General features: G+C 32.1%; 1 protein-coding gene across 4 annotated transcripts in view; it reads left to right on the top strand.

Annotated features, from left to right (window-relative positions):
* The first annotated feature begins 546 nt into the window (after positions 1 to 546).
* The window catches only part of Gbs-76A (Glycogen binding subunit 76A), a 127784-nt gene continuing 102985 nt past the window's right edge, over positions 547 to 25345 (top strand). For 2 of the 4 annotated variants that reach the window (XR_011951442.1, XM_072538104.1), the window contains exon 1: positions 9373 to 9470. Coding sequence is in view for 2 of the 4 variants with exons in the window: in XM_072538104.1 (XP_072394205.1) it covers positions 9397 to 9470 (74 nt within the window). In the remaining 2 variants the exon portion in view is untranslated. Of the gene's footprint in view, positions 703 to 7927; positions 8207 to 9372; positions 9471 to 25345 lie in introns of those variants that run through there. The other 2 variants (XM_072538105.1, XM_072538107.1) reach the window with 2 other exon arrangements.

The raw sequence follows: 25345 nt of genomic DNA, 5'->3' as shown, positions 1-25345 counted from the left end.
GATGGTAGGGATTTATTCACTTCTCCTGATAAAAACTATCCAGGAGTTCCTACCCTTTACAGTTTGATGCAGGATTAAATTATTTTAACGCTAGTTTTATTAAGTTTCAATATGCAGAGTATTATTCTTGGATTAATCCATAAAAGTTTTTGGTTACTGTGCCTGTTATGTATTATAAATCCAACATCTCCTATTTTTTCTGTTTCCCATATAGAAAAGTTTATGCTCTGATTTATGTTCCATTTTATATGTTAAAACATAATTAAACTATCTGAAATAGTAGTACTTTCAGATGGTAAGAATGTGGACGTACTGTTTATAAAAATCTATTTCTTACAATAAATCGAGAAATATTTGGAAGATTATAAATTATTAAGGTCAGAAACTTTAAACAAATCTAGCAAGTAAGGTGATTGTGTTCGGTTATTTTTAGCTTGTGATACCTGATAATATAATAAATGAATATTTATATCTATGTGCTATTGGCCTTGACAATGAATAAAAAAATAAAAGCATATCTCGTGAGTTGGTTAGTGGCAATATACTGTTTATTTCAAAGTACAATAACTTAAAAATGTAGTTAAAAATAAAAACTGTTTTCTCATTTCTTTTCAAAGACAATTCAATGCCGAGAAATATTTCATTGTGTGCTTTAAAGTGGCCTATATCTATTTGCAGCAGTGTTTTCTGAAAAAATATGAGGTAAGTTACCTAAATATTATACAACAGAAAGTAAATATCAAAGTGGAGAAAATTAGATCAGGTGATTTGGTTGGCCACTTATAAAATCTTTATTTAAACGAATTCATGTAGAAAATCTGCAGTTAATTATCAAATAGTTTTCTTGTTTACATATCTTCCAAAATAAATAAACATTATATGTAGGACTGTAAATTCTATTTATGGATGAATATTAATCTAGCTAATAATTTAACTGGCATCAGAATATATGGAGAAACAGTGGATAGAGTATAATCATATAAACGTTTGGGCACTTGACTGAATGAAAAATGGGACCTATCTCAGGAAATTAAAAGCAGAGTAGAACAAGCCAGATCATATTTAAAAATATGTAAAATGAAGAGCAGGACAAAAACCGACAGAGCTTTAAACATTTCCTTAAGAATACGTTTCTTGCGCTGTTAAGTCTTGAGAATTCAAGCAGGGACTTTCACTGAAACAATGTATAAAACAATTGAGGCTTTCGAGATATGGGCCTACCGCTTCTCTTAACAAAGAAAGAGAGGTTCTGAATACCATAAAAAGAATAAAATGGAGTACTTTGCTCATGTGATAAGAAATTAGGAATATGAACTACTACCTAGATATAATTATTCAGTTGAAAATAGAAGGGAAATGTAGTATTGAAAGCTTTCTCAATCACATTCCTGGTTGCAGTATGAGCATGGGTGAATCTTCGTTCTAGGTTATTTTCTCCAGCTTTTGAAACAGTAGTCAATAGCCATAGTTGTAATGAATAACCTTAATCTCCAATTAAATAGACATTTTTAAGTTCATATACCACAAATTGTCTTCCCAAAAATCAATTCACTACACTTAACTCCCAAATCTCTGAATCATGTGTGGAAACAAGCATTACAATTAAAAAATATAGAATTGGCATCACAAATTGCTTGCACTTTATTCATCACAATTGCTTATACTTTAAAACTGTTTTCTGTTGAACTAGGCCAGGTCTGATAGGACCATCAGCAGAAGGTGCTTACTTGCAATAAGCATGCAATCAAAAGCTTTAATTACACAATTCCGTCCACCAAATCTCATAAAAGTAATAAAAAAACTTACAAAATCTTTTTTTTAATGGATAATTGTGTTAATGGAAGTTTTCGCAACAAAGATCTATATGAATCAAACGATATTAATAATGCTGTGAATTTATTTAACTGCTATGTCTTTATTTAATTTATAATGTCTTTATTAATTTATTATATTGTTCTTATCTTAATTCATTAAAAAGCACGATAATTTATATCAATTTATTTAACGAATAATACATAATTTATATAGGCGAACGTAACAATTAAAATCGCGGGCGCGGGTCTTCAGATATTAACTAACTCCTTCAATGAAAGCTCCGTTATTATATATAAAAATACAACTGGCCTAGAATTCAGGAGAATCCCTCTGATTTATACTAGAAGGTAAATCCGGGTCATAATCCGACCGGTTTCTGATAAATTTCTGCCAGCTAATGGAAGGGTCTCGTAAAATTTAAAACATAGGTGAATAAACAAGATGTTTACAGGTTTTTAATATGACTCATATTTTTACGTAACAATAAATATCGTAGATAAGTCATAATTGCTTCGGCGTCTTAAAATTTTTTTTTCCTATTTCTTTATTTTTATCCTTAGAAGCTTCTTCGGATATTTGGCCTACTGGTATTAATGAATTTTTATTATATCTGCTCCAAGTACCAATATGGAGAGTATATGAGAAGAGCGCTAGAAATGCTTGAAGGATGGAAAAAGGGCATCTCAATTAATGGCTGAAAAATAAACAGCCTATGTTGTGACCGAGGAGCAGAAAACAAATAGGCTCTAAATTAGCATTTGGCACTTTATTATTAAATTGTAAAATACAAAACTGACTACGATTTAAGATTCTACATAGGGAGCCAAGCTAACCTCTAATTCTATCGCTTGGCGAGAACCATTCCTTCTACTTCTGTCACATTTCTTAAAGCTGAGTTTACACGAAGTATTTCTTAAGATACTACAATATCTTCCCTCCAAAGATCCAAACGATCGGGAGCTTTAATAAGTCTTTATGAACGCAGTGGCAAAACATCCAAAGTTTCTTCCTCGACACTTTCAATAACTTTATCACTATTATCTAGTTCCTCATTACACACACTACATTTCACACACCACATCTCCTACATTAATTATTGATGATCTAATATCGCCAATAAAATCAGATACGATTAATTCAGGTGTCCTTATTATCATAAAGAACCGTCATAGAATCAGATCCTTCAAACTCATCTAAACTTAATTTATTTTGAAAAGTTTGGTTTAAACCTCCTAACTCATTGAATTTTCCTTTCAATATCTGATCGACATGACGCTTCCAAAATATATTTTCATTAACAATTTCACAAATATAATTTCTATCTCCTATAACCTCATTTAAAACTCCTTCTACCTACTACTCCTACTACTCTTTCTATTATCTTATTAGGATACCTATAATCTTTTACTAACACTCTATCCCCTTATACAAATTTTTCTTCCCATTTTATTTTTACATGTAACAAAATCCGTAAACTAATTTTCGAAACCAAATTCAGAATTTCGCTTTAATCTGTGCCTTCTAAGAATTGCAAGGCAAAACAGACGTTGATAAAGATGTTATTAGAGACATGGGGAATCTAAAAATTGCATTCCACAACCTATCTCCTCAAAGGCGCCCTGTACGTGAAATTAAATCTTAACTGTCTTTTCCTTTTGATTCAGATATACTCTGTACGAGTACAAGAAACCAATTCGCTAAGAATTTTGCTTATTTGAGCAGATATGTTGTGGAATGCAATTTTTAGATTCCCCATGTCTCTAATAACATCTTTATCAACGTATGTTTTGCCTTGCAATTCTTAGAAGGCACAGATTAAAGCGAAATTCTGAATTTGGTTTCGAAAATTAGTTTACGGATTTTATTATCAGATGTCGCTATTTTCGTCTATACGAAGCCATGTTAGAGTTGCTTCCTAAGACAGAAAAGATTTATTTTCACGTTCGGAGCGACTGCGAAAGCCGTTCTGATGAGGCCTATTAGGCCGAAATACGTATAAGCGGATGAGCAGGCGCCCTGTACGTGAAATTAAATCTTAACTGTCTTTTCCTTTTTACATGTAACAATTTCTGAGCTTTATTTTCAAATAACAAATCAAAACGGTTTCTAGTCTAACGTTTAAAAATAACGTAATGAGTTTCTATAGTGAAAAAAATATCTTTGTAATGCAACCTCCAATGACATGTTATCACCAGTGTCCCGCTTAATAATCTTTGTAACACTACTTTTTAATGTCTTAACTGCATTTTCAGCAAAACCATTTGTTTGGGGGTGATAAGGTGGAGAAGATATGTGTTTAATTAAATTATTAGACAAATATTGTGAAAATTCCAACGAAGTGAATTGAGGTCCGTTATCTGTACAAACTATCTTTGGTAGAATAAACCTAGCAAATACTTCCCTAAATTTACTTATAGTTGCCAACGAGTCTGTCACATTCATTATGAATGCTTCTGACTATTTTGAATAAGAATTTATAATGATTAATATCATTTTCCCTATAAGTGGACCCAAAAAATCAGCATGAACCCTTTCAAAGAAATTATTCCCCTTGCCACATGGTGTAACTGTTGCCTGAATAGGTTCTGCTCTTGAAGCACAACAAACTCTGCAATAATTAATAATTTTCTCAATGTCCCTATCTAACGATGACCACCAAAAATATTCTCGAGCGTTAGACTTCATTTTTGAAATTCCCTCATGGGTACTGTGTAACTTATTAAGCAATTGCATTCTTAATTTTATAGGAACCACTACTCGATAGTCCCATATTACTATTCCCTGTTCCACTGTGAATTCATTCCCACGGTTAAAAAAAGGCTTTCAATTCCTCAGAACACTTTTCAGGGAACCCTATCCGAATTCAATTCACTACCTTAGCCAATACCGGATGTCTCCGTGTTTCTGGTCTCAACCTTAGTGAGTCAATGGATGTAAGATGTTCTAATAAATTTAAATTTTTAAAATAACCAATATATTCGCTTTGTTCATTCACAGAGATTTCTTCCTCTTCCACTGGTAAACGGCTTAATGCATTTGCTTTCACATTATCTTTTCCCTTAATATACTTTATAGTATAATCAAAACCAGATAAAAGATATACCATCTTTGCAAACGTGCTGCTGCCATCTTTGGCAAATTTTTAAACTCTCCAAATAATGTAATTAACGGATGTGGTCCGTTAAAATTTCAAAATGTCTTCCTGGTAAATATTTATATAACTTGTGAGCAGCATAGTAAATGTATAATGCTTCTTTCTGTACCATACTACAATATAACTCTGTTTTCATTAGTAGCCTTGAAATATAACTAATTGGTCTTTCACTACCATCAGACATCACGTGAAAAAGCACTGCACCTAATCCATATTTACTGCTATCACACACTAGCGTTAATTTTTTAAATGGGTCAAAATGAATTACAATTCTATCGGACACTATATGTCCCTTTGCAGCCTCGAATGCCTCATTGAATTCCTTTGTCCACTTAAATTTTGTGTCCTTTTTGGTTAATTCATATAAAGGTTTTAAAATTTGTGACAAATATATGATACTACTTTGAAAAAAACTACATTTACTACTATTTAATCTAAAACCTGCTTCATGCAATCTTTTTAAAACGTTGTATAAATTTGCAACTGTTCAGCATCATCTCACCCTGTTACCACTACCTCATCCAAATAATTCACTGTCCCAGAACAACCTTGCAACACCTTCTCTACTGTCCGCTGGAAAATTGCACCACCTGTAGACCTCGTGGTCTAACATATTCAGACACAAAAACACTTAAAATAACGATTATTGAGAATTTACCAAGTTTTACTCGTCGCCAATTTATGTAGTGACCGAGGAGCAGAAAACAAAACTGCTCCTCTGTTTAGACACCTGGTAACCTAACAAATAATAATTTTCAAATGAGTTTTTCAGCGACGAACGTGCGTATTCTCGCTTTTTTGATATTTTAAACTGTTTACAACATAAAAACTATCAACTTTAACAAAATGACCAAAGAATTAAAAAAATGTTTCTCGGTGCAAAACCGGTTATTTCTGGAATTTGTTTGAAAAAATTGTTGTAACAATTTCTGCCAAAAATTTTATCGGTACCCTTCTGATTTGTTAAAAGGGGACATTTTTGAACAGGAATCCGTAAAAAACCGAATCAGAAACATTTTTCTTACGGGAGCGGCCTCACAACATGGACTAAGTATAACACTGTTAAATCATTTAGAATAATTTTTTTTGCATGGCATTTTGTTTTTGTTGATAATTGATGTCAATATTAACAAAATATATCAACGCCGTACAGGAATTTTTGATCGTAATATCTCACTTATCAGAGGGAAATTAATTTTCCTTTCATAAGCATATCTACCATGAAAAATGTACGGCATTTTCAAAAATTATTTATTTTATGCAACTTAATTTAAATCAGTGAGTTTCATATTGGCTCAAATGACCTCATTTGCACTACTTTAAAATCAAGAGTTGCGAATTAGATTTCTCACCCCAGCAGCCGATATGTACGGTATAAGTTAGTTACTTTTTGACAGACTAAAAGTGGCTGGAAATTACTATACAACCAAGCACACGTACTCATAGCCAATATTAATAGTAAACAAACTAAATAGTAAATAAAATAGAACTTTGCGAATTACCGACAATAAATATTTATTTATCTGTACCATATAATAAATATTTATGTTAAATTATAACAACTGAAATATATTTTTTAAATATATACTACCCAAAATTTGATGTGTTTAGTATACACTTCCACTATTTAGAATAATTTTTCTTTTTTTAAACAAAGTAGTATGCAATAGTAGGATACTTTAACTATTAATACTGAGAAGTAGGAATTGTTGCGTTGTAGGTTTCCGACAATGAACCTGTCAAAATATGCCCGAGCTAAGCGAATGGAGTTTAACGATCTGAAACTATATGCCGTACTGTATCAAATTACCGAAAATGTGGTCAAAATTTTGCCGAAAATCAAAGGTTGTTCCTGCGATTTGTATCAATATTTTCGTACGGCATTAGGTCGCATGTCATTATTTTTGTATTACCTACCTAAGTTATAAATGCCGTACAAAAATATTTGACCAAAATACCCCTTACCCCTTCTTGAGAGGTAAGTTTACCTTTAAACCTGATACCGATAAAAATTAAGGGCGTACTTTCTAAATTTGTTATTACATATTTTAGTATTAATTTATATGATTCATGCTGGGTCAAATGACCCCTTCAAAATGCCCCATTCGCTTGTAGTCTATCCGTCTTTTAAGCGCATGTAAAATCATCAACTTCATATTCTTACCGGTAAGACTTAAAAAATATTCTAAGATACTATCCTGATTTTTCTAACCTGTAACGATGTTCCTCCTGAAATAGTCCTCATCCGAAAATCTGAACAGATCTGACTCTCTTTGCTTCCGGAACATTTTTCCTCAGGAGATGCCATAATTTAAGTAATTTTGTTTATCACAAATTAAGTGATTTTGTTAAGTTGATGTGATAAAAACATTTGTTTTATTTATATAAAAGCTATAAGCATCATAGTAAATCCGGATACATAGATACCTGAAGTAAGAAAACAATGTGACATCGAGATGTCAAGAAGTAGGGAAGCAATAGTGCAAACCAGTACACCACGTAATTCCAAGTAAAAGAAAATAAGTAATATTAAAATTGGTAAAAAGTGAAGAGATAACCTAATGAATACTTTAATTAATCAACTGATGAATAGTTGTTTAATTGGACAAAAATCGTCTTCCTTAGGGTAAGATTTAATTAGTTTTAATTTCAAACTGCACTGATTGCACCAACTTCTTCCAAGATAATAATTGATATGGAAACTAAGATATTGCATAATATTAACAAATTTGAGTAACTGTCTGCCATAACATCAAAATATTATTTCGTTATTTGTTATTATTTACTACTATTAGAAGCAAATAACGGTAACGTGATCTAATCACCCTGTAAATACCCCGATTTCACCTCGTGAAAACTTAAATGTAGACGCGCCTGCGGATACGCCAGATAACCTAAATAGCCTTTCGTTTATACATGTAACAGCCATGTGACTATCACAATCAAAGCACCAACAACTCTGGCATCAACCAATGTTGAAGGTGTATGTATGTAGGAGAACATATGACTTTAAGCACAAGAAAAACAATGCCTCCTTCCTTCGGTTCAAAATAGAATCCGCTGAACATCTTAAAGACGCGTGTGCTGGGCACCGGCGGAAAGTGCAGCTTCGCGTTTTAAGCGATTGAAGCATTATCGGTCGCTGTGCGGTGTTGTCAAGGCGATTATAATTTTGTTATCTCTAGTGAAAACGGATGTTGTGATATAATTTTGAGTAAAGGATTATTTTAAAAAAAGGTAAGATATTTTTATCTGTTTTATTTTTTATATATAATCGAATGTGTTATTTTTGTTTTTTGAGATTGAGTTTTATTTACGACTTTTTTATACGAAGTAATATTTTAATATTCATAATGTGACAATATTTATTATAAAATTTGTTAAGGTCGATGTAATTATTTTATAAAAATTATAAAATATACATTTGTCGTTTCTCATTTTAATATTCTTTGATTCTTCGAAAGGCAGTAGTAGTAAAGGGTTGTTGACCGACGTTGTAGTTTAGAATGGGGACGAATTGTGGAATTAAATTAAAACTAATATAATATGATCATTCAATTCACAATGTTGGACTGTTTAAGAGACTTTTGGTAAAAAAATAAAAATAAATTATTAAATAAGCTGATTTTTGATTAAGAGAGCATTACTATAGTGGTGTAAAGGAAAACACAAAAATATTCTTAAATCCACCTGTAGCATTTTACCTACATCATCTCATCCAGAGGAACATCTATCAAATTAACAAGTAGTGAATGTTTGATGATGTTGCGAGTTGATATTCTCCGAACTTCGTGAAATAGCAGACTAAAATCAGTTAGAAAGACAAATTACCCAGTTTAGTCGGAAATTACATCAAAAAGATTACAAAAGTTACAAATGGCACGAAACAAAGGAATCGAAAACTACCATCGACGTTGCAATATATTAATGTCACTATAAATGTATTCGTAGAATTTTATTGAAAGCTTGGCTGTAGTTTTTTGACCATACGGGAAGTTTTCTCCCGTGATAACTTAAGCTTATGCGGAAGAATGGTTTACTATCACTTGGGAGTTCAGGTTCCATCCCTGGCTAAGAAAATATAGAGGGTATATTTAAAATATATATATATATATATATATATATATATATATATATATATATATATATATATATATACACACACACACATACCTTGTTTCTTTAGTCTGGATTAAATGAGCGTCTTTGATAAAGCAAGGACTCTTATAGATATTTGGAGTTTTTATTTTTTTTTATAGAAATTTTCCTATATCATATTAAATAGAAATCATTAGTTGAATATTGATTATAATTCGACTAGCACTAAATAAATTGCGATCATACCGATTTCAACTTAACACTTGACAAAATTGTTGGTTGTTGCCAAGTAGTTGGGGGACATCGTTACAGTGTAGTTATTTTTCGCCATGTGTTGTTCTATGTTCAGGTGTTCACTATTTAATGCAATCGAAAAAAACATACGAAACCTACTTCGTTTACAGTAAGTCTTATTGTAACGGTGTTTGTCAGATTTCTGTATGGTTTTGCCATTATTAATGACGTTGATTAAGTTTAATCTTTTGTTCTTCGATTCTTACTAGCATTTCCTTCTCCCTAATTTGTTTCTAGTCAGCGTATCCAATACATTTTAGTTTTTAATAGAATTTCTATCAGCGAGGATATATTTCGGGCCTGTAGTAGGTATACATGCATTCGATTATAGTTAAAATAATCAGAAGAGGTGGATTGGAAGAACTACTGATGGAAACAAACGTCATTAGTAAGAGTCATAGAGAAAAATCTTCCTCGTTGTGGAATAATTACATTCCACCGTGTTAACATTTGGACTTCTGCTGTAAAAAGAGTTGTGTTGATTAAAAACATGATTATCGACTGCTCTAACCGACATTTGATCTCGATATTCTTTTCTCACTGTACGGTCAGCCAAGTTTCTAAATATGTATTTATAGCAGAGGACACTCGACAAATGATTATTTTTCTGTCTATCTCTCCCTCACAGACATACACACATACACAATATATAACATATATATATATATATATATATATATATATATATATATATATATATATATATATATATATAGTTTGAGTTTAGTTCTTGAACCTTAATATATATTTTTTTAGTGGATTTTCTTGGGCTTAGGTTCATAAAAAAATTTGATTTGATACTAAGGCATTTTCATATATTTTTTCGACGTTTCGGCAGGAAATCCATGCCTTTTTCAAGAAGTAATATTGACTAAAAAACATTTTATGATAGACATAATACGATTTAAAAGTTAAACTTTTGACTTACCAAGCATGTAAAAATTTGTTACTAACAAGTAGATGTCACAATTAAAATAATATTAAAAACATAGGACATACCCACTAAGTCACTACATGTAAAATATATTTTAGATCTAATGTGTTGTTTATTGAAGTTAGTTTATCGTTTAAACAACCAGTTATTTTAACATCATAGGCGTTCTGAGATTGTCTTTTTATGTGTTTTTAAATTAAGTTAAAATATATTTTGTTCAAATTTTTGACATCTTTTTTATCATTTATTGCATTATTATTTTTTTTTATTTGTATAGACTCTAGAAGCTCTCTCTTTTTCCTGTTGGGTTCTCTACCCAAAACACATAAAGAGGGTGTGCCGCTGCGACCTATTGTTTCATGCATTCAGTCTCCTTTTGAAAACCTTTCAAAATATTTGAAGAACATTATTTCCAACGTAATAAATAACAATCCACACTATTTAAAAGACGCTGATCACCTGAAATTAAAACTCAAAAATATACATTTACCTCCAAATTATAAATTAGTTTCTCTCGATGTGGTATCTTTATACACCAATATTCCAATAGCTTTAGCGAAAGACATTATTAAAAAAAAGTGGAATGAAATCAAAGCGTTCACAGACATCCCTCTAGAAGAATTTCTGCTAGCAGTCGAAACAACATTAAAGTCAACCTATTTCCTATATAAAAACAAAATCTTCCAACAAACAGATGGATGTGCTATGGGTGCTAGCATATCCAGTGCCATCGCTCAATTAGTTTTAGAGCATCTAGAGGAAATTGTTTTAAATAAAATAGATTTTGATATACCCTTTTTCTATCGCTATATAGATGACTGCTTGAGCGCAGCACCAGAGGATAAAATGGATATTTTACTAAATGAATTCAATAACTTTCACCAAAAACTAAAATTTACATTAGAAATTGAAAAAAATCATCAAATTAATTTTCTGGACCTGACCTTACATAGAGAAAACAGCACTATAACTACTTCATGGTACACCAAAAAAACCTGGTCATCGAGATATCTGAATTTCAACTCTCATCATCCCCTGTCTCAAAAGAAATCAGTAGTTATGGGACTCGCCGATAGAGCTATTAGATTATCCGATCCTATTAATAGACCTCAGGCCATTAAAAAAGCAAAAACAGCACTAACACTTAATTCATACCCACACCACCTTATCGACAACACTTTCAAATCGCGACTGCATAAATTTTACAATAACAATAATAACAATGAAACCAACACGGTAAAGAAAAACTATATGTCTCTTCCCTATATAAAAGGATTATCAGAACAAATTGCAAATCTTCTGTCCAAACATAATATTATGGTTGCTCATAAAGGGCACAATCTTTTGAAAAAGAATTTTACAAGATTAAAAACAAAAACCCCTCTATTAAAAAGATCGCATGTTGTATATGAAATTCCCTGCTCGAATTGTGATGGAGTTTATATTTGACAAACCAGTCAGCTACTTAACTCAAGAATACGTTCCCACAAATATGACAAAAAAAACTCAACCGCCCTCACAAAACATGAAAACGAAAAAAAAACATAAATTTGATTTTGAGAAAACCAAGATCCTAAAAAGTGAACCCAACAGGAAAAAGAGAGAGCTTCTAGAGTCTATACAAATAAAAAAAAATAATAATGCAATAAATGATAAAAAAGATGTCAAAAATTTGAACAAAATATATTTTAACTTAATTTAAAAACACATAAAAAGACAATCTCAGAACGCCTATGATGTTAAAATAACTGGTTGTTTAAACGATAAACTAACTTCAATAAACAACACATTAGATCTAAAATATATTTTACATGTAGTGACTTAGTGGGTATGTCCTATGTTTTTAATATTATTTTAATTGTGACGTCTACTTGTTAGTAACAAATTTTTACATGCTTAGTAAGTCAAAAGTTTAACTTTTAAATCGTATTATGTCTATCATAAAATGTTTTTTAGTCAATATTACTTCTTGAAAAAGGCATGGATTTCCTGCCGAAACGTCGAAAAAATATATGAAAATGCCTTAGTATCAAATCAAATTTTTTTATGAACCTAAGCCCAAGAAAATCCACTAAAAATATATATATATATATATATATATATATATATATATATATATATATATATATATATATATATATATATCTATATATATATATATATATATATATATATATATATATATATATATATATATATATATATACTTATACATATATTTATATGAATGCACTTAATTTTTTTTTCTATATAACTGGTTTAATCGATAATGACTCTTATATGCATTTTATAATAATTTATTTACTACAGTAGTTAAATAATAAATTAATTAAAGAGTTCATCTGACCCGCATCATAGCACCCTATAAAAGTTTCTACCTGAGAAATACATAATTCGTGCTAGACAACTAATTTAGAGGAAGGAATCCTTGGTAAAAAATTCTACCGGATCTCTAGGTTAGGGGTTGGGACGATGCATCTGAACTTCCTATAAAAATATTAGTAAAATAAATGGGCGAAAAATCGCAACAAAATTTGAGTCAATTGTAAGAGAAGTTCAAAAATTAAACATAGATATAGCTTTAACAGAGATTGAGAAATGTCAAAAGAAAGTATTAATATAGTAGAATATATGTTTATATATAGTATAATTAAAAAAAGTAGAAGTAGCATAGAAAAGAGTAGCGATACTGATGTCATAAATGAGAGAATAATGAAGATTATTCTTAATTTATACAAGTTGAAGCCTCAGCACGTATTCCGTTTATCTTAGCTACTTAGTATTCACCTTAGAACTTTTGGATTTTATTATCTTTTTAACCCACAGTTTCATTTTTGAGACAAGGAGGTTATGGCCTGATGTGACATCTCATCCATAAATGTTATAAGTAACACAGGGTGTAACCCTCTAGCATACCTTGCTGTCATCCCACTGTCAATGTCTTTTCTGTGTAGTATATTTCATATTTTTTTTGGTACCTCGTAGCAAGCTTTCTCTAGATCTAAAAATCCAAAATATATAGTTTCCTTATGGTATACACTTTGTCTACTGTCTGTTTGACTGTGAATATATCGTTTCGTAAGCGTCTTTCATTTCTAAATCTTGTCTTTTGGCATTATTTTATTCTTTAGAGTTTGTTCCCTTTTTTTTCTTATCCTCGCGAAAAGGTGAGGTCCTTCTCGATCTTCGGACATTCGTTGGATATCTCCATACCATCTTAGTTGTTAAGTACCAATATGTTTTACTATTACATGATTTACTTTCAGTAGTTTTCTCTTGTATCGTTGCTTTACCTACCGTACTTAACTGCTGTAAGTGATTATACTTTTAATAATGTTGTTATTTATCCTACGTTTGTTACTATTTGTTATTGATTGGTAGCAAAGTATAATATTTAGAAGGGATATTGCTTTTCTTCCCTGGTTGTTTCTTTCTTCTATTGTGTCGTCTATATTCCCTTCTTTTGTGTTGATTATATCCAGGTACTTACATCTGTCGCAATGTCTAATAATTCATATTTCACTTTCAGAATCGCTTTCTATTGGAGCAAACTAACTTTGGTTGGTAGAGAATTTATCGTGCCTTTGTAGTATTTGGGTATAAATCCAACATTACATAAGTTTAATAGATCTTTTTTTTGCCATGGATATTGGCAGTTGCGTTTTTTCATTGAGAGTTTTTTCCAGGTAGGAGATTTTCTTGTACCCCTTCGTGCGGCTGACACAACCAAATAGTAGAAATCTTCGTCATACAAGTTATATTAAGCCAGTTAAACTTAAGCCACTTAACAGTTTCATTATTCACGTTCAACTTTGTGTTCATAATGATGAGAGTGGTCAGGGATTAAAAGTCAAACATGTCCTCATAGCCTAAACATTTGTTTTGTATGGCCCTGGTTTGATTCTCGCCATTTCGATAAGGAGAGCCCATTCTCGTGTACAGTAAACTAATTTGTGTTTTCTAGCCCTCTCGATAGTGGCATACAATGAATCTGCTTCTAAATACGAGTGGCCACTTTCCATGAGTTTTAAATTAATCGTATCTAGATGTATTGTATTTACCGCATATAGCATGGCTGTTGCCATATTTTTGTTGTAATTCTGACCCCGCAAGTATCGGAAAATGTGCTTACATGTTTGACAGTACTAGCAAGTTTTGAAATATACTATAACAAACAGAATGCAGTTTCAGACGAACCTTTTCCTCCATTTGTTTCGTCCCAGATGAAACAATGTCCGTCACTATTACAATAATCAAATATTGTAAAGTTGTAGACAGAAAGTTTACGTCTGTAGAAGATTTGAGCATCACCAGCATAGGGCACAGACAAAATTGCCTGAAAATCAAATAAAAAAAATCGAAATGTTACACCTTTGTCATCTATTGACCGTTTCTTATCTTAGCCCTTTATATTAAGAGAGTAAGTTTCTCTCTTTTTATGAGCTTGATAGTAATTTTCTAAGGCGGACTTGTCTGAAACATTTTTATAACTATAGCAGAGAGAACACTGATCTTTTTTTGGTGTGTAAGAACTTAATGGAGGTTCATAGCTATTAAAAAGAGATCTGTATACATTTATAGTAGACTTTGGTATATTATTTTCCCTGGTAAAATTGTTCATAGAGTCTGTAGAAAATGGAGACATTTTAATCGCACGATAAGTAAAGTTTCTTTGAGTCTTTTCTATAATAGTGACTTTCCATGCGAGGAAAGGAATCGATGTGTTCCTTAGTTCATGTTTAGCAATTATATTTGCAGCTGTAGTATTAGCAGCCTAACGGCCTTTTCTTTTATCCGTCCCTACATACGCTCCTGAACCGCCACGTCCAGTCAGGGTCAGAACTATAACTTGAAAATTTATGCTCACAGTCTTACAGAAAAAAATTAAAGACATACTTTTTGATTTTTATTATCTTCGTGCGGTAAGTAATAATACTTTGAATAATTTTTATGTCCTTCAGAGTTTTTTTGACGTGAACGTGCTCCTAAGATTAAATTATTTTTTACAACTGCACAAATGAATGATTTTTGTCTACCTGGATCTTTCAGCTGCCAATAATCTATGAATATCTCTTCTCTTTGTATTCGACATATTTTTTGGGAGCATTTAAAATGACATTTAGAGCAGTCAACATCTTTAACTTTTTTTTTTCAGGCATTATTTTCCTAGAGCGGTTTACATACGTCTTACCTGACACGTTTTTCCTTACCCATATTTCTCCAACTGGAGGGTTCTGCAATCATCTTTCGTTTTCTTGTTAATTAGTTTTTAAAGCTCTTAAGCTAAATTTAATATGTATTTATAAATACAATTTATTAATATATAATATATTGAGAATCAAATTATGTAAGAAATCAACACATAAACAAAATTCTTACTCTAAAACCACGGCAACACTGTTAACAATTTTGCCAAACGCTGAACTGTCATTGAAATTTCAATTATTCCCGTATCAGTAGCGTACGATTGTCGAATCTATTTAATTAAAATTATTATTTTTGCAGTATTAAACTTAAACAGTTATTTCATAAAATTTATATTTTTAATTTTTTTTTATTAACTTCATTGAGTACAACAATCTGCCCATTGGGCATTAAGCATTTGGTATGGTAAAAAAATACAGACATGCAGAGAGTTACTTCAGTGAGTAACCTCTTTACAATTCTAAAATTAAAATTTTATTAGTTTGAATACACTTATTATGTTCAGTATGACAAGTCGGACGGCAATTGACGTTTTAGTCTACGCACTTCAAAGACGTTCCGCACATTTAGTTGTAGAGCAAACCCATTAGGATGCACTAGCACTCGTTTACAGTATTTAGCACTAAAACGTTGTATGGCTTCTTTCACGGATTCTAGGGGATGTCGTGTTGAATCACCTCGTTGGATACATAGTATGGCGCATTGACTATGGCACGCAGCACCTTGTTTTGGAATCTCTGTAAGATGTTTGTATTGGAGACGCTAGCAGTGCCCCATAGCTGAATCCCATAAGTCCATATGGGCTTGAGGATGGACTTGTAGAGTAAAATTTTGTTATCCAAAGATAGTTTTGAATTGCGTCCAATGACCCAATACATATTTCTCAATTTAAGTCCAAGTTGTTTTCGTTTGTTAAAAAAATGTTTTTTCCAAGTTAGACGGCGATCCAAGTGCATGCCAAGATATTTAGCGTCCTTGGATTGAGGAATTAGACAATTATCAATATATAGAGGGGGGCATGTTTCTCTACGTAACATGTATTGACTCAGTTCCATTAGATTTGATGCGCCATACTTTCATCCATTGCTGAATTCTATTTAGGTTTGATTGAAGATTTCTTGATGCTGTTGATGGATCTGTGTGGGATGCCAGGATCTGCATACGTTGCAACAATAGTTGTACTAGATGTTGGAATGTCCGCTGTGTATAAAAGATATATAATTGGGCCGAGAACGCTGCCTTGTGGGATGCCTGAGTAAATATGATATATCTTAGTGTGCTCGGTACCGTGCTTCACCAGGAAGTGTCTATTTTCTATGTAGGATTTTAAGAGCTGGAAGTGAGGATAGGGTAGGAGCTTCTTTAATTTTATTTGTAGTCATATATGCCATACCTTGTCAAAAGCCTAAGATATGTCAAGGAAAGCAGCAAAACCGTAATTTTTGGCGTTAAAATCCTTGTTTATTTGGTTGACTAGCCTATGCACTTATTCTATGGTTCCGTGTTTGTCTCGGAAACAGAATTAATGTTCTGGAATTATTTTATGTTCGTCTATTATCGTTTTAAACCTTTTTACGTACATTTTTTCAAAGACTTTGCTAATCATAGGCAAAAGGCTTATAGGCCGGTATGAAGATGCATTTTCCAGTCCTTTTCCGGGTTTAAGGATTATTATGATTTGTGCCACTTTCCATGAACTAGGGAAGTAGTTTAGGCGCAGGATTGCATTAAATATAAAGGTTATTAGTTTTATGCACTTATCCGAGACTTCTTTTAGAATCTTGCCAGAGATTAGGTCAAATCCAGGGGCTTTTTTGATGTTGACTTCATTTATTGTTTGTTTTACTTGGTTAACTGTAAATTTCGTGTGTGGCAAATCCATTTGAAACGGTGCTATTATGAATCTGGTTAGTTCTGTTTCTTCCTCTGTAGATACTGTAGAAGGGTATGGCGTGAATACATTTTTGAAGGTGCTTGCCAAAAAAATCAGCTTTTTCGTTGTCGTTCCTAGCCCAGGTGTTTGTCTCATCTTTGATTAGTGGGTTATGCTGTTGTGGCCGTTTGTGTTTTTTCGTGGCTTTCCAGAGTGAGTAATCTGTAGCTTCAGTCGGTGTTAAATTTTCTAAATATTCTTGAATTCCATGGTTTTCTTCTTCATGGATTAATTCCTTTAATTCTTTTGTTGCATTGTTAAGTTTTTTTCAAAAAGATAAAAAAAAAGCAGTCAGCTATATTCCACTCAAGATGTATTTGAGCTAATCAAATCAGCAAGATCAAGAAAACCTTTTCAGGTGGTTAAAATAAAACAGGAGAATTTTGTTGACTTGACCTCAGTTGAGAGCCAAATTGAGAAAGACATTATTAAAATAACAGAAGCACGTTGGATACAGATCACAGCCAACGAACCGATTGTTCTGCGGATAAGACAAACGTATAATATCCTGCAATTATGGTAGCCATCACCTTTACTAAAGAGGCCACGAGAATGAGCTGCAGTCCGAAATACAGTTTACAATTTTATTGAACCTGAAGCCTTGCCTCTAATGTACAGAGAACCTTTTTTTAATAAAAAAAGCAGATTTGGTGAAAATGACTGAATGTTTAGAAGAACAGTATAGATCATTTTATTGTGAATTACCTGCACATGCAACTTAGTCTGATTGTGTTTATCTACTATGTAAGTTTTAACGAGAATAAATTTTTTTAAACTTTTTAGTTTTTCGTATTTTCAATTAAGTGTAATTTTGGGACATTTTAATAATGCTCATATTTTCCTAGCGGAGAAACGTTGCATTTGCGTTAACACTAGGTACACATCCAACGTTTTTCTTCCACAAAAAATTACTTTTTGGTTTTCGGCACCCATTAGTCTTTTGTTCTATGATATTTATATTCAACGTTATTACCTTATTAGTAATACACATAAGCAACACTTAAATTAACAAAATTTGATAAATAATATTATCACAGAATAGACCACCCAACAAGACGCGAAACGAAGGGCTTTTTTCGCAATCCAAATTTCTGTGAGATCCGCCATGTTCTAAATAGTTTATCTGTCAACTTATAAAAATTTGTTTGTTTACGTATTAAGAACTGTTGTTTCGTGTGTGTTGTTTAATAGTAAAGAAAGAATAATACTGTTATATATATATTTGTATATATACATATTTTAATACCTTAAAAAAAGTATAATAATATAAAAAAAGTATAATATAAAAAAAGAATAATACTGTTATACATATTTTGTATATACTTCTTCTTCTTTTTCTTCTTCTTCTTCTTTTTATATAGACATGACTCTGTCTGTTTTTCAATGTGCCTCCAGTAAGTTGTCGTTCCATCATTTTCGTGGTCTTCCTACTGATCGTCTTCCTATTGGGAACCGTCTCTTGCCGTCTTTACTACTCTATTTGTTGTCATTCGGCTTATATGATCGTTCCATTCTACACTTCTATTTCTTACCCAGTTCTTGATGTTCTCCACCTTGCATCTACGTCGTATATCTGTAATTCTAGCTCTGTCCCATAGTGTCTTACCATCAATTTTTCTAAGTGTTTTCATCTTCGCTGTTTCTAATATTCTTTTTGTCCTCTTTGTATCAGGTCTTGTTTCTGCTGCGTATGTCATTATTGGTCTGATGACTGTTTTGTAAATTCTGCCTTTCGTTTCTTTCCGGATATTTTTATTTCTCCATATTGTTTCATTTAGGTAGCCTGCGGCTCTGTTTGCCCTATTCACTTGATCTTCCACTTCGGTTTCGAGCTTTCCGTAGCTAGATAATGTGATGCCTAGATTTTTAAACTCTATCACTTGTTCTATTATCTGACCTTCCAGCTCTTAGTAAATTTGCTGTTGTAACCATGCATTTTGTCTTTTTAACTGTACATTGTTTTGAGCAGTTTTGGTTTTTTACGATTGGTAGGTTGCTAACCTTGCCAATCACCCTCCACATTTTATCCGGGCTTGGGACCGGCTATGGTAACCGCAGAGCTACTCAATCCACCTCGCAATCACCCCAGGCAGTGTTATTTTGTATATACATATACATATTTTAATACCTTAAAAAAAATCGATAAAAAGTAATAGAAATCGACTGATTTTCATCTCTATTTTGAAATTAACTCTTACATTCAATAGCAATCTATTTTTTAACGTCGTAAAATACTTTTAGTACGTTAATTTGTTTGTTTGAAAAAAAAAACAAATCGATATTTTTGACTTAAGACCTTTTTACTTATCAGTACAGAATTGATATATAGGTTATGTTCCAGAAATGAACATATCATTTTAAAACACAAAATAAAAATATAGTTCTTTACACTTTTCTTAGTGTAGAATAAGTAAAATATTCACTAATATCAAGTTTGCTAGCCGACTTAACGGCGCCACAGCCTCTTAAATAGTTTTCACACCTAAATACAAGAGGGGTAATCTACACTTTTACGCACCAAATTTTATTTTATTAGTTAGTTCTCACTCACACGCCCTTGAGGCAACACTCTCAATTCATATATAAAATATTTCTCTACGCCGAAATCGGGCATTTTTTCTTATAAATACGGTTTTTTTTTACGTGTGATAAAGAAAGAATTATTTGATATTGTATTGTCAGCTACGGTCGTTTTGAACCTGTTTACTCTAAAAATAGTTAATTATAAGTCGATAAACTAAAGGTGATTTTATTTCTCTGGAGCTATATTTGCTCAAATTAACAATCCTTATCCTTCAACGGTCACTGAAGAACCAAACCTATGGAGATACATCCATTCACAAGTCCTTTGAAGTAAGGCTTGGAATCAAAAGATTTCCAACTCTCTCATATCGGGAGCCAGTTACAAGGCTCCCCCAAATTCGTGGTCCTATCGAGCACAGATTATTTGATGAAACAGGACTGAAGAAAGAAAAGGATTACACACGCCGGAGAGCAACAGGAAGAAAGAATAATGGTTTCTCGTCCCTAGAAGAAAGATTGCACAAGTTGACCTTCGTTCAAGATTAGACACGTGTGTTTTGTGAAAAGTGCGTTATGTATTGGTAAGCGACAGCGGTAATTAAATTGGATACTTAAAAAACATTTGGTGAGGTTAAAACTCTTTCTATATTTTCTATAATCACTGCATGCACATAATTTATATTGGTAGATATTTGTCTCGACTTTTATTTGTTTATTAATATTTACATTAACTAATGGCTTTGATTTGACATTAGATCTTTCTTCTCAATATCGCTAAAGATAGCTGACAATTGTTTATTATACAGATTGTCTCACAGCCCGCTCTCACGAATAATATTTGTTTATCACTCTAGTAAAAATACTCTATTAAAATTAAAATCGCGTCTTAGTTGAAAAAGACATTTACACTAAACAAAATCACTCACTCTTATTTCTCGCTCAATATATATTTGCAAATAAATTCACTTTTAAATAAAAAATGGAAGCTTTAAAGAAAAAGCGCAAATCACTTAAAGCATCAATTACACGTATCTCAGAATGGTTTATAGCCAATAAAGACACAGAAAACGAAATACTTGATTTTGAAAATAGGAAAGAAAAACTTTTTAATTTTTTCACACAATATGAACAAATTCAATTAGAAATCGAACAGACTGATGACAGTGACCAACAATCAGCTGATCGAGCAAATGTTGAAGAAAAATACTTCAACACACTCAAAGGTTTGCAAAGAAAAATAATAGAATTAAATTTAACAGAAAATAAAGTACCTAGCTCAAATAATAATGCTGTTTCCAGTGCGAGGCTGCCTGAAATTAGCATGAAAACCTTTACCGGAAATTTCTCAGAATTCAATGAATTTTTTCAACTATTTGAAACTCTGATCACAAACAATTCAAGTTTAAATAATGTACAAAAGTTTATATATTTAAAATCCTTCCTCAAAGGAGAACCTTTAAACTTAATTAGCAGCATCGAAGTAGTAGATGCAAATTTTGCTATCGCTATAAAAACCCTAAAAGAAAGATATGATAACAAATCACGAGTGATTAGTACTCTTATAAAAAAGCTGTTAAAGTCTCAATCTCTAGTTAAATGCACTCCTCAGGTACTAAGAGATTTTCTTGTACACACGAAGCAAACGCTTCAAGCTCTTAGTAATCTCGAAGTTCCAATTGAACATTGGGACCTCCTTTTAATAGAAATATTTTTAGAAAAAATAGATTTTGCTTCTCACAAGGCTTTTGAATATGAAGTAGGTTCTAAGAATGTTCCAACACTCAAACAATTTTTTGAATTCCTAGAAAAAAGATGTAATGTTTTAGAGAAACTTAATTACACTGAAACTCAGTCAAAGTTTAATAATAAAGTCACTCAAAAAACTACTCATATTTCCACTATAAATAATAATAAATCTAGCTATGCAAATTGCATATTTTGTAAACAAACTGGTCATAAAATATATCAGTGTAACTTATTTAAAGACACAAATTCTCGAGAAAGGTTTAATTTTGTAAAGCAAGCACAGCTTTGCAGAAACTGTTTTGGCACTAAGCATTTTACTGATAAATGCATCTCTAAATACACATGTAAAATTTGCAATAAAAAGCACAATACACTTCTGCATGAAGAAAATAATTTTTCTCACACTCATCAAAATAATTTATTCTCTCCCACTCGAAGCAATCAAAGTGCTTCAAATTCACATGATGGTAATCAAAGTTACGCCAATAGGCAACAATCACGCTTTAATGCACCACAAACCTCTCAATCGTCCGCAAGTATACAGGGTGATTCACAAACTCGCCATAGTGCACCACATATCTCTCAAAGTCATTCTCATGTTCCTCAAAGGAGTAATAATGCCCAAGTTACTCAAAGAATTAATTCTCCACATTCATATAATGAATCACCAAACACTTCTACTCACTTAAGCACTCAGACAAATGAATATTGTCTACTCTCAGACACACAAAGTCAAAATTCATCTTGCATCTCTTCTCTCTCCACTTTCAATCCAAAAAACGAAGTTTTGCTAGCCACAGCGCTGGTAACAATTTACTCTAAAAGTGGACAACCTGTACACGCAAGATGTCTTCTCGATAATGGATCTCAATCGAGTTTTGCAACAAAAGATTTAGTAAATAAACTAAATTACTCTACCACTAATAAAAGATTACAAATTTCCACAATCTCTCAAAATTGTTCCATCTCAAATGAAATGGTAAACATTGAATTTTTCCCATATAAAAACAATGATATGAAATTTGAAGTATCATGTGCAGTTTTGGATAATATTACGTGTAAAATACCTCAGGTACCTCTAGATCGTAGCAAAATAAAAATACCAGATGGCATAAAGCTCAGTGATCCCTCTTACTCCTCCCCAGGGAGAATCGATCTCTTATTAGGTGCAGAAATTTACTGTGATCTATTAAAGGATGGTTTAATTCATATTGGAGCAGGTCTTCCAGTGCTTCAAAACACTCATTTAGGATATGTCATGTTCGGTAACTTATCTCCACAAGTTTCATCTAAGAAAAAGATGCACTCTCACTCAAACTGTAACTATTCACACTCGAATCATATTTCTTTATTTGTTCAATCTCACACTGAAGAAGAAAATATAAATAATCTTCTCCAAAGGTTTTGGGACATTAAAGAAGTTCCCGAAATAAAGCGTTTAAGTCCTGATGATGAAAAGGCTGAGAAAATATTTAAAGCCACAACACAAATCCTACCGAATGGACAGTTCCAAGTAGATTTACCCCTATGCACGCCTAATGAAAATAATAAATTGGGCGACTCTTTCCAAATGGCGCGAAGGCGATTTCTAAATTTGGAGAACAAATTCTCAAAAAATGATTCTCTTTACAAACAATATAAATCTTTTATAGATGAGTATGTTGAATTAGGACATGCAAAATATGTTCCGTTGTCTCTGCAGAATGTACACTCAGAAAACAAATATTTCTTGCCTCACCACAGTGTAGAAAAAGACACTTCTCTCACAACTCGTTTGCGCGTAGTTTTTGACGCATCCATGAAAACCACTTCTGGTTTTAGCCTTAATGATATTATGTTAAAGGGTTATACCACACAACCAGAACTATTTGACACTTTAGTCAACTTTAGACTCTTCAAGTATGTATTCACATCTGATATAAAAAAGATGTTTAGACAAATCAGAATAAACCCCAACCAAACTTTCTTATTAAATATTTTGTGGCGCAACTCTCCCTCGGAGCCGTTAAAATGTATACAATTGGAAACGGTTACCTATGGAACGAAACCAGCTACCTTCCTTAGCACACGATGTTTAATTGAACTCGCAAACATGCATAAGGAAGAATATCCTCTCGCTCATGATATGCTCATTAATTTTTGCTATATTGATGACATACTATATGGTACAAATAGTATTGAAACACTCACACTTGCGCATGAGCAAATCACTGCACTGCTACAAAAGGCAGGCATATCTCTTCACAAATGGTGTTCAAATTCACCACAATTTTTAGAAAATATTTCACAATTTTCAACTGACTCCACGTATGTCATATCTCCAGAAAATCATTCCAATAAAATATTAGGTCTTTGTTGGGACTCTAAATTAGATAGTTTCTCTATTTCAGTGCCAGAAATCGAAATAAAAGATTCCTACACTAAGAAACAAGTGCTCTCGATAATCGCAAGTTTTTTCGACCCCAAGGGATTAATTAATCCTGTAATAGTAACTGCAAAAATAATAATGCAAAAGATTTGGCTTTCAAAAATTCAGTGGAATGAAAGTTTAGACTCTACACTCTTAAATGAATGGTTAAATTTTCTCAAACATATTTCAGCACTAAAACATTTAAAAATTCACAGACCTTTTTTTATTAAAAATTATGTATGTAGTATACAATACAAAAATTATGTATGTAGTATGCATCCACGCATTTTCCGACGCTAGTGAAAAGGCATACGCCAGCTGCATATATATTAGAGTTACTTATAGCTCAAGGAATGTCTCTTCCACACTCATCACCTCTAAAAGTAGGGTAGCTCCAATAAAAACATTAACTTTACCTAAGTTAGAACTTATGGGTGCTGTTTTATGCAGCAAACTCACTAAAAGAATAGTTGAAATTCTAAATAATAAATTACCTCAAATAGACTCAATAAACTGCTGGACGGACTCAGAAATCGTACTTGCTTGGTTAGGCTCACATAGCTCGAGATGGTCACAGTTTGTTGCAAATAGAGTTTCTGAAATACAAGGAAACCCACAATTTAAGTGGCGATATATAAAGTCAAAACAAAACCCCGCAGATATTGCGTCAAGAGGCATGTCTGCTCCTGAACTTCTAAACTCAAAATTTTGGTTTGAAGGTCCCTCATTTCTACTTAATTATGACTTAGATTTAACTTCTTATGATTCAAAACCAAATGTAAGTAAAATACCCGAGGAAAAGAAAATAGTTCATCTAGCACAAGAAAGCCCAATAAGTTTCATTGAAAATTTATCTCTCAAATTTTCAAACTTCTCAAAACTACAACGCAGTATCACACTTATTCTCAGGTACATTCACAATTTCAAGTTTCCAAATGAAAAATATGTTGGACCCTTCTCTGTTTCAGAATTAAAAAATGCTGAAAATTTAATAATAAAACTTTTGCAAAAGGCACACTTTTTTCGAGAATTTTCTTGTCTTAAAAATAAGGAGATAATTTCAAATAAAACAATTTTAAAACTCAACCCATTCATAGATAATCAGCAAATGATTCGTGTAGGTGGTCGTCTAAGGTACTCAGACGTCCCATATGAACAGAAGTACCCATTACTTCTACCCTCTCATAATCACATAGTAAAATTAATGCTGCATAGAGAACATATAAGATTATG

This window comes from Diabrotica undecimpunctata, chromosome 7, assembly GCF_040954645.1.
Source record: "Diabrotica undecimpunctata isolate CICGRU chromosome 7, icDiaUnde3, whole genome shotgun sequence".
NCBI classification, from domain to species: domain Eukaryota; kingdom Metazoa; phylum Arthropoda; class Insecta; order Coleoptera; family Chrysomelidae; genus Diabrotica; species Diabrotica undecimpunctata.
The sequence above is the reverse complement of the archived record's forward strand: the minus strand, read 5'-3'. Positions and strand labels throughout refer to the sequence as shown.